The following is a 15,447-nucleotide window of genomic DNA, read 5'->3' as shown; positions in this document are numbered from 1 at the left end:
AACGTTACCTTTTACTTTCGATTCATATAAACGACGTCTGATGCTATTTATTCCAATGTATTTGTATCCGCCTCACGAAGCCGATCCCGAGAGCTTGGCGCAATATTAGTGTAGAGTTTTGTTCAAATAGACAAATGATTGTTTTGTCTTCTTTGTACTGGTTAAACCTCTTTTGAGCAGGTCGTCAAACATTTTCTACTTCTTTGTACTATTCCATTTACTTCTGAACAAATAAGTTTAACTTTCTCAGCCATCTTGAAGCCTGAGCATACATTCATTTTGGTTCTTTTGCAAAATTAAAACTGTCTCGTAATGCCTGGGATACTTTGCAATTATTATAAAAATTACCACTCTAACAAATGGTAATATTTGGAATGACAATAAAACACATAAAACACATACTGTACAAATGAATACGCTCCAATCTTTTCAACGTCATGTAGCAGATGGTGTTACATTGAGCTGTCTTAAATTAAGACCGTACACTTTCTTGTGGAACAGTCTTGTATGTCAATAAAATGATATTTGCAATGGATTGAGCACGTTTGTAAAATATTCCGAAAATTTTCCTTTTGCTCTAACAATCAATAAGTGGTCGTAAAGATAACTTGACAAAATCGCGAGGAAAGATAGATTAAATAGCAACGTTGCATATTATATTAATTTTACGGTTGTTTATAGATTATTATAGCAAAAGAGGGGAGGAAAAATTTTCGCAATATTTTACAAATGTGCCCAATCGATCACAAATGTTATCTTATTAACATGTCCTTTTATTTTAACACATTTTGCAAGAATTTTATTCACGTATTTTCTCGCTTCTGATGTCATCAAGACAATTGGCGGCGAGGAAGTATGAACTTGGATAAAAGTGACGAGCCATGAGACTTATTTCTATCCTTAGAAGTTCATATCTATCATATCTCTTGAACCAAATGACGAAAATAGGTCAAATGATATCTTTTCAATGTCGCCTTGAGTATAAGTAGTATCTGCGAGTATCCGGATAATGACACTATTTTCCCCTTTGTAATTGAAAGCCAGGATATCCCTAGCAAATCGTTTGCATATAAAATCCTTTGCAGATCTTTGCCAAACAACTCTTATATGAAACATACAAGTTAATCATAAAAGTTAATATTATTAATAACTAGACTATTATAATGTTATAATATATACGAACCACATACATACATAAAAAATCAAACAACTTTCTTATATGACACTTTCATTTCATTTAAAGAAACTAATAACCGCGCTAAAACAATTCCGACCAATGGGAAGTGCACCACCAAGCGGTGGTTGTTGGAATTAATGAAAAGCACAAATGATGTCGGGTGTTATCTAACAATTAACACAGTCAATACAGTGTCGACACTAGTACTTTCCTACCATGGCGGCATCTCGGCATCCTATATGTATGTATAAGGCTAACGTATAAAAAAAATTGTCAAGCTATATTGTAATATATAAAAAAAATTGTCAAGCTATATTGTAGCAACAATTGTAATGCAGATTATATTATGGTTATATTATAACTAAGGCTATATAGTTTGGAACAAAAGTGATGAGTGAATCAATGAAGGCTGTCGATGCAATTCACCTTTTATCATTTTCACGACCGATATTATGTATATCAGAAATGAAAACTTTATTTTTTCATCGTCTAGTTTAGACGTTATCTCTCTTAAGTGTGTCGGAATGGAGAATATAATAACAGTAGGCACGGTGTAAAGAGATTGGAGATAAAGCATTTACTTTCATTTCCCAAAATACGGCATCTTGTGTTTTGAAATTGCATTAATTACGTACTGATCCCTGAAATTTAAAGCTGCGATCGAAAATCAATAGTGAGACGTAAAACTGCTTTATTAGCATTTTATTGTACACGAGTACGTAAATTAGCACTTATGTGAGTCAGCGGCAGTCGTTCTTGAATAATGGATTTGGCCCCTTTCTTTGGAAGAAGAGAATGGCTTAATCGTCGAACTAGCACCGATATTTCCGTACATTTGCCACAGAAGTGCAAATCCCGTTTATTCGATCGTACGCCAAAATTCGTTGCTTCACCGACAGGGCATGCAAATGATCGTAAACGTATTACGTCACTGCATTGTCGCTCCGCTCTAGAGATGAGGAAAGGAAGAACAACGAGGAAACAAATGTAAAAAATGTCTTCCCGAGTATATATATACGCGGTTATCGGCGAGCAGTTGGAAGTAACAATAAGCCGAAATAATATGCAACAAATTCTATGTGAATGAGTAATAAGTCAAAGACAACTGGCTCTTCCCTTCCACGCTCTTAGACGAGATTCTTCTACGCTATCGATTCGACGAAACTATCGTTCCGCAGTTTCCTATAACGAAGCTATTCTCGCGTAAGAGTAAGAAACGAAAATCTCTGTAACGTACTAGGACTACTTAATTGCGTAGCGAAATGAACATGCTCGTCGAACTGAGGCCCATGGTCACGTGTCCGAGAAGAGGAATTCGCTCTCAGACAGTAGTACCTCCAAATCAGAAGGTACGGTGTGTAAGTCGGAGTTGGCTGGTTCCGGTAAATCATTCCCTATGCCAGTAGGGGCGATCTGTCGCGCTCTGCCTATCCTGACTCTGTCTTTCCTCTTAGCCCCAGTTCTCAGGAGCACGCCGGTTCTGGGCAACTTTGTCCTATCGATATTGATGTGATTTGCCGTCGCTGTACTCGGTGAAACGATCGCCTGTGGAGCCTGCGCTACTTTATCGGATTTGCGTAACTTCACACTGAAACGGAACGGCGGCTTGTATACTACTTGAAGTCTCGCGCGTTCCTTCCTGGCGACGCTTGAACCAGACGACGAATTCTTCGCCTCTCTGGCTTCTGCGCCAGAACGTCGTGCGGATGGAATTTGCTTCAACACCGTTGCCCTGATGCCGACCCCACCACCGGCCGTCAAACCTACCGGGGTCGACTTGCTCTTCGGCAAGCCGATCGCATTGGTCCTCGGAGTCTCTGGTAGTCTGCACTGTGAGGACGCCAGTAACCAGGAACGCACTTTGCTCTTGGGATCAGTGTTCGGCTCAGGATCCTTCTCCGTCTGAATCGCTGAATAGTCGATCACTTCCTTCTTGTGGTGCTTCTTGCGCTTCTGTTTGTCATCCCCACTGCTGCCAGCAGCATTATTGTTGCCACCTTGTGCTTTATCTCTCGTCGCAGATGTCACTTTTTTTCGCTTGTTTTCCTGCACGACTGCCAAAGCCGTTTCAGCTGGCCTCTTACGTACGAAATCGTCTGCCGCTGCAGTGGATGATCTCTTTGTCTGATTTTGTTTCTTCTTTGCCATAATATCCTTTAAACGAAATATTTGATTATGAATTGAAAACATTTCAGCTCGTACTATATATATATATCGAAGGGGACTGATGATGTTGACATTTGTTGACATTTGTTGATCTTGCGATGACTTTGAAAAGCGTAAATCTTAAATGGAACCTCCTATTTTTCATAGCATATCTTTGTAGCTGACGTTGTTCGTTTCCGAAATACTAATTACGAACTTTTTTACCGTAAGAACTTTCCCAGTTATTCTAATTATTTTTATCATTGAAAGTTACGCCGGCATTAATATTATTCAAGGTGTACCACATGGAGGTTGTACGATCAGATTTACATTTCTTTGTGTATATACGCATGTATTCGTCAGCAGAGATAAGAACTCTACGGTTCGTCATTCCTGTAGTATTTAATGACTTTAAATACACACACACACACAGCAGAGAGGGTTTGAATTCATTAAATACTATATGTACACACAAATGTGTAAATCCGACAGTGTAACCTTCACATGGTAAACCTTGAGTAATGCCGGCGGTAGTGTAATATTCAAGTCCCATAACTGGGAAAGTTCTTATAGAAAAAAGATAACCAGTGTTTCGGGAACGTTTCAATGTTAGCTACAAAGCTATGCCCAGTAAGCAAATTGATCGCAGACTGTGTGCAGATTGGCAGCAAATTTAATCAGAATCCCACACCAAAACCATCTGTGTCTGCATCCAGCTCGTGTTTTGACGACAGACAATGTGAGCAGATTGGCAGCACAGCCTGCTGCCCGCAGAAAGATATGCTCGGTTTTTGCCACCAATCTGCCGTCAGATCGCTACTGCTCGATTTCTGTCGCCAATCTGCTCGCATTGCGTCAACAGACTCTGTCGCATTTCTGGCAGCAGTTTGGCAATATCATGTGATAGAACAGAACCTGTGTCAGATTTGTCACCTTTCTGACATCACATATTTGTTGTCTGCTCAATATCTGTTAGCACAGGCTTGGCTATTTGGGTGCTATGAAAAGTGGGAAGTCCCATTTCAAATTTTTATGTTGACTTTGATAATGCTTCTCTAGTCATCACAAGATCAAATAAATGTCAGCATCATCTGTCCTTCTCGATATTCTAGAATTTTTCTATAAAACATTTTCATCCAAGAATGCGTATTTTTCGAAAAAAGTCTAAGAAAATTAAAATGGGATCTTGTATATATATAGGTACATGGTGAACCACGTGATTAGTTTATTCCATTGTTAGTGGACCGCTTGAACATTTTTTTGTCTAGTATAACACGGTTTAAGATAAGTTTTAAAACCGTCTTAAAGCTATATGTATGTATGTATGTATGTATGTATGTATGTATGTATGTATGTATGTATGTATGTGTGTGTGTGTGTATATATATATATATATATATATATGAGCACGAGCATGGCATAGCAGACAGCGCACTGGTCTGTTATACTTAAAGGTCCCGGGTTCGCCTCCCGGTAGAACCAAAAATATTTTCATACGCTCTTGTCTCCTCTCCGATGGATTGGCAAACCATCGAGAGTATCTTTGCCACAAAAACCTCACTCAAACTTGCCGTTTGGAATTGGCGTTAAATCGTAGGTACCATATGTTTGTTTATAATCTGCGCGCGCATCCACAAATATATGCGAGAAAGAGGTAGGCCCAAACCTTACAAAGAGTTGTAGCGCCAAAAGGAAGAAAGGATATATACTATATATGTATACACATAACAGGATTTCGACTTTGCAATGTTTCTAAAATACTAAAGTTATGTTAATTGTATTTTGCGAATTTATTTGGTTGTCCTGGAAATTCGTATGAGTTTTTTGAATAAAAATGAAATGCAATTTTTGCATATTAAATAAAAGCTTTGTTCAACAAAGTATCCACCTTTTGTTGCACAATGTCAACACATGTTTCAGGCAACTTTAAGATTCCTTCGAAGAACTTAGTTTGAAGGCAAAGAAACCATCCACATGGTATTTTATTGCTTGCAAACGATCGAAAGTTTTCCCGTTCAAGGAATTTTATAAAAACCGGAGCAAATGATAATCTGATGGGACGCAAAGTCAGGTGAATATGGTGGATGCGGTAAAAACATCCCAGTCAATTTCATGCAACTTGTTTCGGGTGGCCAAAAATACATGAGGTCTGGCGTTGTCTAAGTAGAACGCAACACCCTTTCTGTTCTCAAGTTTTGGCCGCTCCTGATAGATATATCGGTTCAAATTTTGCAATTGGTTGCAGTATGTGTTCGAATTTGTGGTTTGGTTTTTTGGTTCTGCGGGAACAGCCCAAAATGAAGAATACCTTTGTAATTCTACCAGACACAGAACATAACTTTTTTGTGTAGGTATTTGGTTTTGGTGTTATTTTTGGCGGTTCGTCCCATAAGCGTTTTCGCACAACGTTGTCGAAAACAATCTATTTTTCGTTGCTCGTTATAATGCGTTTAAAAAATGAATCAGTTTCGTTGAGTTTGAGCAATATATGACAAATAGAAAATTGGTTTAATAAATTCTCAATAAGCAAACAATCATTTCTGCAATATTATTACATTGAAATTATTGCATTTAAAAGCGTGCAAGACGAATTCAGCTATAAAAACATGCAGTCGTTGATTATTGCGGCTACCTATATAATAATGTAACTTCTTATGTAGGTCATCACACACAATTTTTTGAAATAGCGGACAGACAGTGAAATCCGAACATATTAGAATAATACAGAAAATAATGTTATAACAAAAGGAAATTAATGTATTATTAATGTTATTTTTAAGTCTAAATTATAAGCAATTTTGAACTGTTATATTGGCCTCTAATAATACCAAAGTAACATTTAAAAAAATATTTTCTCTGATAAAATATTTTAAAATATTTTTACAACATTCAGAAAAATTATATTACAAAATAATATTTTTAATATTTATAAATATTAAAAAAATATATATATAATATTAAAAAAAAAACATTCAAAAAATAAAGTTCATAAAGTCAACATTTCTAAACGTTAATTTAATGTTCCTTGCTTATTGGGTTTGTTTTGGATAAATTGGGTGGACACAAATATCATAACGAGAATCGTATCTAAGTTTCACAAACGATTATAAATGGTACTTTTTGGAAAGTTTATGATCTTTGCTATTTCCCGAGTTGTATATTGTGAGTTATTTTCGATTAGCGCCTTGATTTTCATCCACGACTAAAAGTTTTCTAGAGTGCTTTGTGTGTTCAAGGTCAAAATTACCTGCTTTAAATTTAGCAAGTCACTTCTGAACGGTTGATAAAGCAATAGTATAGTTTCCATACACTTTATCAATTTTGCCCGTTGTCTGCACGATGTTTTCTTTTAATAGAAAAATATTATACGCCAAAAATACATCTTTTCATCTTCCATCTTTATAACTCAGTGACAACGCGCAGACTTAACCGATCTCAATCAGAAATTTATTAAATGGCGTGTTGAAATGTCACTTATCAAATGATATGTACTTTCAATCACTTTGACAGCTTACGCAACGCTCATAGAGGCATCTGCTGAGACTCATACGAACTTCTCGGGCAACTCAATATATTTTTGCAACGTCTTTGTAATGCTACATTGTAATTTGCAACGTTGCAACGTTGCTGCAATGTAATTGCAATAATCCGTGCCATATCTGTGCTATACCAGTATTTCACATTATTAGAGCAATTGATTGATGTAAATTAACGAATTACATCTATATAGTAATATTTAAATATACAGTTAATTTTTAAATATATAAATTTAATAATAAATAGTTTTTTTACCTTATTGGATTTATCGACATGACTACCATCTTTATGCTTGCGATGACGTCTTTTTTCTCGGACCTTTCTGTTGAGGGGAAGTTTGGCGCGTACCGCTGGCGGATGCACTGTCACTCCTTCCGTACCTTCCGGCGGAAGACGCACCGTCTCCGTTGTAGAACTGTGGATTATCGTGACAGACTTTAATTTCAGATCCGGTCGCTTGCCAAGCAATCTCATGCTGACCACCTAGCATGGAAAAAACAAACGTTTATGTTTTATTTCATTCTTTAAATATTTACTTAAATTTTTACTTATTTCTTTTACGTCGACAATATGCGGATTTAAGAATATGCAAAAATAGTAAAAATACAATTGTATAGCAAAAATAAATAAATTTTATATATTTCTTTTTCATATGATAAAACTAACAAGAACCTTAAGTTACCTTTATTCAAAGAGCAATATGATGAAAGAGCATAATGAATTTATGTTTTCTACCCACATAACATTAGATATTTCTTGCATATATCCATACAGCAGAACAAGATTGCAGATATATTGCAGCAATATTTTTCTCCATAATTGCAACATTACAGGAATGTTATGAAATTTTGCTACAACGTTACTGTGACATTGCAACAACAGTAAAATGTTCGCTCACAGAAATATTGCAATGTAACATTGAACAAAAATTGCAATATAATATACATGCAATAATACTTTGTGTGATTTTTTTGGCTTCCACGATGAATTAATACTGGATTTGGCTTTTGAGTTAACGTCGTGCCTTCCATGGATTTGTTTCCGACATTTTTTGAACATTTAATTTCATTTCTTCAGAATGATGTGCGACCCAAGATTGCAGATTGATCTCGAATCGTACCTCATCCTGAAGAAGTGAACTGAAATATTTACGAAGCATCAGAAATTCATAAAGAGTACGGCGTTAACTCGGAACTCAAATCAAATACTTTGTGTATATAGCGGGTATTTCACACCACAGGTACACCTTATTTAAAAACGATAAAAGTGGTTATTTTGAAAAATGTTTCAGACAAAAGTTGTTGGGGATCAAGTAATGCATTAAATGGGCATATGCGATTGACCTTAGGTGGTAACGTGAAGGTCATGTCAGGATTAACTTGAAATTTTTTAATGAATTTATACCTCTTCGGAATGATTGATTAAAGTGAGTGCTCTTGCCTTTCACGTGTGTATGTGTGTGTGCATGTGTACTGTGACGGTACTGAAATTTTGAAGTCTCATAACTCAGAAAGATCTCAACTAAAAAAGGTTTGTAACTAGTGTTTCGAAGACGCCTTGATGTCAGCTATAAGAATATATAATGAAAGATATAGGTTCATGTTAAAAAAATTCAAGTATATATATATATGATTATGATTATCATATGGTAATAAATTTAGTTCTCTATATATATATATATATATATACGTGCATAGACCATACGTATATTTAGTTCTCGATATACGTGCATAGACCATACGTATATTTAGTTCTCGATATATATATATATATATATATATATATATATATATATATATATCGAGAACTAAATTTATTACCATATGATAATCATAATCGAATTATAGCTTAACGTCACCAAACAAATTCGAGTACAATATAGTAATGAATTTAGTTCCTTCTCATTAATCATAATATTTTTCGTAATTATTGATCATAATTATTCATATTATTTTATCACACTCATATATTCATTCGTTTCATGTCTCGATCAGAGCATGCCAGGGCTGCATTTGAAAACCTTATTCGACTGGTAAAGTAGTATTTATTTAATATAATTTACCTAACGTCGACCTTATAACAAATCAAATTACGGCTGCATTCCAATATTCACTGCCAGTGCTGGAAATCTATAGTATACGTAATATGAACTATAAATTTTTAAGGCTGGCAGTAAATTATAGAACACAGCCCAAATAACCTACTGTTTATTGACAAAAGTTACGCATCAATTTTCAAAAGATATTGCGGTCCGCCGGTTACATAGATTGGTAATATCACTTCTTCTTTTATATTATAATATAATATTATAATATAACTCTTTATTTTGCTCCATGTATTTTATAAATAATTATTCAAGCTTAAAATTCGAGCTCAAAATCTGGAGCTCGTCAAGAGTTAATGATTATTATTATCGAAAATTACAAGAATTTTACTGTTACCAATATCGTATGTGTTATTGAAGAAACTATCAATGTAATAACTATTTTATGTATGTTGTATAAAACCTAGGCCGTCATATATATTACATTATATGTTTGGGAAAAATAAGAGTATGAAGAAAATATCACAGATGAATTCCATAAGAATTATATCGAAGTAAAAGTTGTAACATACCACATTTGTACATAGAAAGAAAAAGAGGAGAAGAGACAAACTACATTAATTATACCACTCTGCATTATTCTTAAAACACAGAAACTTCTTTTATTTAATGTAAAATATCTCAAGTAAATTTATAATAGTGATGGCCAATATCTTTGATGAAAATATTACGGATCAAGCAAGGCGGTTTTTATGCAGATCTAAGTGAACTACCAGAGTATTTGATCCTATTGTCAAGTGAGTACACGTCGAAATTATATTTTCTCTTTGTTTATAATTACGTCAGTTTTACGTGCATATATCCACGTTTTACATAATATATAAATAACTATAAGGATATATTGTAACTAAATTGTATATGCTATAAGTTGTTAAATTGTATATATTATAAGTAATTACAGAAACACTGATATAGATTGTAAACGAAACAACGAGCAAACCACGAGAAACGACGCTTGGTGATGACCCTCCAATTTTGGAATCACTGCTATATAGTCGTTACACAGGAATCCATACAATACGTCGTAATCTAGTCTCGACATTATTTTCCGATAGTACAAGGATGGAGTAAGAATGATGATATCTTATGCATATAACCATAATTATGCGATAAAGATACCATCATAAGATTTATAAGATTTCTTATACACTTCGTTTATATTTTGTTTCAGATGTGAATTTCGTAACTACGTAATTTAGCTAGGTTTTTGTCCAGTTTAATCGAAAAACGTATCTTTATCTCGCAATTGTGAATATATGCATAAGATCATTTTTACTTCATCCGCATACTATCGGGAAATAATGACGTGGTCAGATCGCAATATATTGTATGGATTCCTGTGGCCTATATAAAATAGTGATTCCAAAGTTGGAGAATCTTCGCCGAAGCATTGTTTCTCGTAGCCTGCCTGATGTTTTGTTTATGCACAATCTGTACTAGTGTTTCTGCAATTATTTATAACATTGCATAACAGGTGCAATTTAGTTACAATATAATAATATATATATATGGTTGTAAAACGTAACTAATACTATAAATATAGAGAAAGTGTAATTTCGACTAGATAGATACTTACTTGACAATAAGATCAGATGCTATGTGGTTGATTTAGATCTGCATGTAAATTTAGTGCTTGATCTATGATATAAAGAATGTAACATATCTATCTGTAAGCGAGAATGCACACCTTGACAGAAAAGCAGAAAGCAGAAAAACAACAGCCAATCAAAATTTGCGCTGGTAATTTCTGCTTTATCTACTGCTTATTATCAGTGTGAGTTTTGATTGGCTACTACTTTTCTGCTTTATGCTTTTTTATCAAGATGTGAATTCTCCCTAAGCTTAATCCTTTTGCTTTCCTCATAACTGAAAATATTAGCCATCATTATTATAAATTTACTTGAATTCTTTTCCTAGAACAGAAGTATTTGTGTTTCAAAAGTATAGCAAAGAAAAGTGATGTAATTAATGTAATTTTTTTTCCCTTCTCTCTGCATACAAATGTGATATTGTTTTGTTATAAACTTTATATTTATTGTATTTCGATACCATTCTTATGGAATTCATATGTAATATTTCCTTCAATTTCTCGTTTCCCAACATAATTCAGCTTTTTGTTTAAATTTATTAATTCATAACCATGCCATATCCTTCTTTTATTGTGCTGCTTGTTTACGTCTAAAATAGGCATAGCAAACCTTGGCTACGGAACGACGACGATTCATCCTCTCATGGAGTGAAATAGAAAAGTGAAATGAGATCTTAGACATAATATATCTAGACCCATCGTTTGCTTTTATTTGAGAAGTACAAGTCGAGGTGCACGTAGAAAAAGACGCACTCTTTTTTGTTTTTGTCTCTCTCTCTCTCTCTCTCTCTCTCTCTCTCTCGTATGGTCTGTGCACGTGTTCGGGCAAACGAGACAGAACATCACAGACACAGAATACTGAATACATGTGAATACTGAATACTCAGAATACTGAGTACATTCTTTTCTACGTGCACTTTGGCCCCCATTCCTTAACATTCTGTCTAAATATTAGGTTTTCGTAGTTTCCTCTTTTCTTTTAAATACACGCATAAAATTGAGGAAGAGAAGATGAGAAATGAGATAAAAGAGAAATGGGACTAAAAGATATAATAAGGATAAAACAATAGGTAATGGAGGTAAACATTTTATAGAAGCTATGCAGGAAAGAGATTAACAGATATTGAATGGGAAAACAACCGGGGATTGGGAAGGAGAATATACATACGTAGGTGCAAGAAGATGTACAGTTATAGATTATGTATTTGTGAGCGAGAGCGTACAAGATAGGATTGTAAGTTTTAATATAGAGGAAAGGGTGGACTCGGATCACTTGCCTATTAGCGTGGAACTGGAGGAGCGCTTTGATGTTGATTATCGCGCCCTTTCGGTTTCTGATAGCTCTTCACCTTCTTGCGGGGTTTTAAAGTTGGTTGAGCGTATTCTTGGGCTCTTAAGAATGCGTTTGATTTCCGTTGTATCAGAAAGAATCATTTTCCTGTTAATTTCTATTTATTCTTAAATGCAAATAATGTCATTGATATTTTTTGGAATAACAAATTTAATATCTTTGCTAAGAAAGCTTGGTATGCTTACGTGCCGGCTTATACAATTTTTAAACAAGTTATTTTGCGAGGGACGACTCGGATTTAGACGTGGGTTTTATTAAGGAATTTCCGACCTCACCCGAGGTCGGGGAGTGAAGTATGGTTACAACCCATCAAGGTCGAGAAGTTGAAGAAGCGGGTTCGTAACTCTGATTCCGGTACCTTGTAAGTGTTCGATTCAAGATTGTTTCTTGCCACTTTTAATTACACAGGTGTTCCATCGTATACTGTTGGGAAAACATTTATTTATCTCCTTTTTGTTCCGCAGGTGCGTAGGTGCACCTTTTGTCAAAGGTTTAATTATCAGGAAGGCAGATACGTCTCTGAGACTCCTTACTGCATTAACTGCAGCAGAAAGGGGCGGAGTGATTCGTGCCCCCAGTAAAGATTGTCCGGGTTTTCACCATAACAGAAATATTAGATTTGTTATGTCAATGTTTACTCTCAGTCTGCGTGACGCAAAGGAGTTTCTTAAGGTGAACGACTCTCTCATCTGAAGAAGGTGATTGAACCTACTTATCCTTCTTTTAGTTTGGCGGACTTTTTTCCTTGTTATCAACAAGGAAATGAGAATGTTTAATATATCTGGCAATTTTAAACATTTTATTTAAACTATTTTATTTTAAAGAAAAATGCTGCAGAAACGCATCGTTTGCTCGTAGATATTTACGGTGAGCATGCTCCATCGAATACTACTTGTAAAGAATGGTTTCGGCGATTCAATAATAGTGATTTCGACGTGCGTGACAGAACGCGAAGATGCACGGAAAAAATTTGAAGGTGCAGAATTGTAGGCATTACTCGAAGAAAATCCATGTCGATCGCTCGATGAGTTGTCAAAAGAATTAAATGTTGATAGATCCACTGTTGGAAAACGTCCACACGCAATGGGAATGGTGCAAGAAGAAGGAAATTGGGTGCCATACAAATTGAAAGAGAGAGATATGGAAAAACGTTTGGTCACGTGCGAGATGCTGCTTTAACGACAACAAAGGAAAGATTTTCTGCACCATATCGTGACTGGCGATGAAAAATAGATACTACGATAACCCTAAACACCCGAAAGCATGGGTGATGCCAGGTGAACCAGGTCCATCAACGCCAAAACGGAATATCCATGCTTCGAAAGTTATGTTGTGCATCTGGTGGGATCAAAGAAGTGTTGTATATTAAGAGCTGATGAAACCGTCCGAAACTATCACTGTTGATCGTTATCGACTACAACTGATACATTTGAAACAAGTTTTGAAAGAAAAATGACCGGAATGGGACAATAGGTACGACAAGCTGATTCTACTATATGACAACGTTAGGCCCCACGTTCCGGTCAAGAAATATTTGGAAGGAGTGAAGTGGGAAATTCTGCCCCACCCACCGTATTCACCGGATATTGCTCCTTTAGATTTCCATTTGTTCGGGTCCATGCAGTTGGCTCTTTCTGGAGAGCAATTCAGTCCTAATGAAGGTATCAAAAAATGATTTGATGAATGGATGGCTTCAAAAAAACAAGATTTCTTCCTTCGAGAAATCCGTTTATTACCTAAAAAGTGCGAGAAAGTTGTCGCTTCCGATGGAGCATTCTTTGAATGAACTCACTTTGTATTGTTTTGTTTAAATAAATACCTCTTTTTCATTAAGAAAGAGCAGAAACTTATTCCCATACCCAATATAAATAATTATTGAAATACTGTCAGTATTTAATCACTGCAAGTTTTTTAACAATCAGTTTTAATTTTCAGTATTAAATTTCTATAAGAATATTATGTGCTAAGCGAGCGGTTATAAAATGTCTCAGAAACGTGTGTATTACCTGGGAAGCAAGTAAATGGATTAAATCATTTATTTAGTGCAATAATTAATGCAATATGAATTTAAATATTCCAAAAAGGATTACTACAGCTAGCAGGAATATTATAATTTTGAAAGAAAAACAAATATTTTTTTTAATGTAGAAACATAACAATTACATTTCTTAAATTACGGTTTTAAAATTATTTCTGTTTAAACATTTTATGATGATTCTTCACAGTTATGAAATTCTGTATATGTTCAAAAAACGTATATAACTGACATATGCTACCTAGGTATATTTGTTTCTGTATTTATCTAATATATAATGATATATATAATGATCAAAGCTTTTTGGAAAATGGCTGATATAAGCAAATTGACATGTGTGAAAGAAAGAAAATAAATGAATAAACCGTAAATAAATCTTAGAAATTCAAAGTGTGGTGATAATTAATAAATCGATAACAAATTAAATAAGAAGAACAGATATTTTTAATAACGTACCAGTAATGATATTGTTGCTAAAATTATCAGAGCGGCGGCGTACCAATGTTCAGCTACCCATCGCCTAAAAGTAGCAAGACTTTCGTCGGATAATAAAAGCTTCCTCAAAGTTGCTAATGGTCCACTTGGATCAACCTAAATAAAATATTATTTAATTAATGTCATTCTCTATCTCATTCACTATCTCGTAACTCGGTTTCACTTACCTCACGACATTTTTGAAAGACATCACAGTAACCATTGTAATCGTTACATGGAGTGCCCGGTTTTGAAAATATGTCGGGGATATCGTATGGCGGAGAGTTCCAGTCGAAAGACGATCTAAAATAAAATATGTAATAAAAGAAACAATTGATCCCACAATTTGTTGAAGAATCATCTTTATAACTGTACCCAAGTAGGAAACAGACGCAACAGTCAAAAGGACGACATATTTTGGTCATATGTGTACTAAATAGACGTCTTAATCGTGTCTTAGGAAGCCCGACAAAGACATCGATATATCATATCTAGTAAACGTCATTGTGATGTTTAACTGACGACAAAAATAGGACCAATATAGGATAAAATTATCGATTATTTAATATCTGGAATACTACGGAATTTATTTATTAATATAGTTTAAATAACGTTTGTCTTATTTAAATAATTAAAAAATTTTTTAAAATATCTTTATCCGATTTAAAAAATTTTTTAAATTTGTCATTTTATTTTTGTGTCACTATATCTTCACAGTATGTCTATAAGATTGCGAGAATAATATAATCTTATGTCATTCAAAATATCATTCTAATAGTATACTTGCTCATTGTAATGGCAAATATTGGAAACAATATAACAATAGACAATATGCGGTTATTGATATAATGTGTATTTGCGAATTGATGATCCAATAAATTAATATATAACACAACATATAAAAGCAAACGTATTATTCAAGAAATTTACGCTTTTCATTCACATTGATTAAAACATATAGACATATTTTAATTGTTTTATAGAAAATGTGCGAAAATGTGACTTCTACAATATATTTATATCATTCGTAAAATAA

General features: G+C 34.4%; 1 protein-coding gene across 1 annotated transcript in view; it reads right to left on the bottom strand.

Moving 5' to 3' along the window:
• Positions 1–760: 760 nt before the first annotated feature.
• LOC106751921 (disintegrin and metalloproteinase domain-containing protein 10) overlaps positions 761–15,447 on the bottom strand; it is a 52,476-nt gene continuing 37,789 nt past the window's right edge. The window contains exons 15-18 of the mRNA XM_014633199.1: positions 14,600–14,714; positions 14,394–14,528; positions 7,115–7,342; positions 761–3,331 (exon numbers count right to left, since the gene is read on the bottom strand). Of these exons, the coding sequence (XP_014488685.1) occupies positions 2,471–3,331; positions 7,115–7,342; positions 14,394–14,528; positions 14,600–14,714 (1,339 nt within the window). The 3' untranslated portion in view covers positions 761–2,470. The remainder of the gene's footprint in view (positions 3,332–7,114; positions 7,343–14,393; positions 14,529–14,599; positions 14,715–15,447) is intronic.

Source organism: Dinoponera quadriceps, unplaced genomic scaffold, assembly GCF_001313825.1.
Source record: "Dinoponera quadriceps isolate SergipeBrazil2010 unplaced genomic scaffold, ASM131382v1 scaffold316, whole genome shotgun sequence".
NCBI classification, from domain to species: domain Eukaryota; kingdom Metazoa; phylum Arthropoda; class Insecta; order Hymenoptera; family Formicidae; genus Dinoponera; species Dinoponera quadriceps.
Note: the sequence above shows the minus strand (reverse complement) of the source record. Positions and strands in the feature narration are given on the sequence as shown.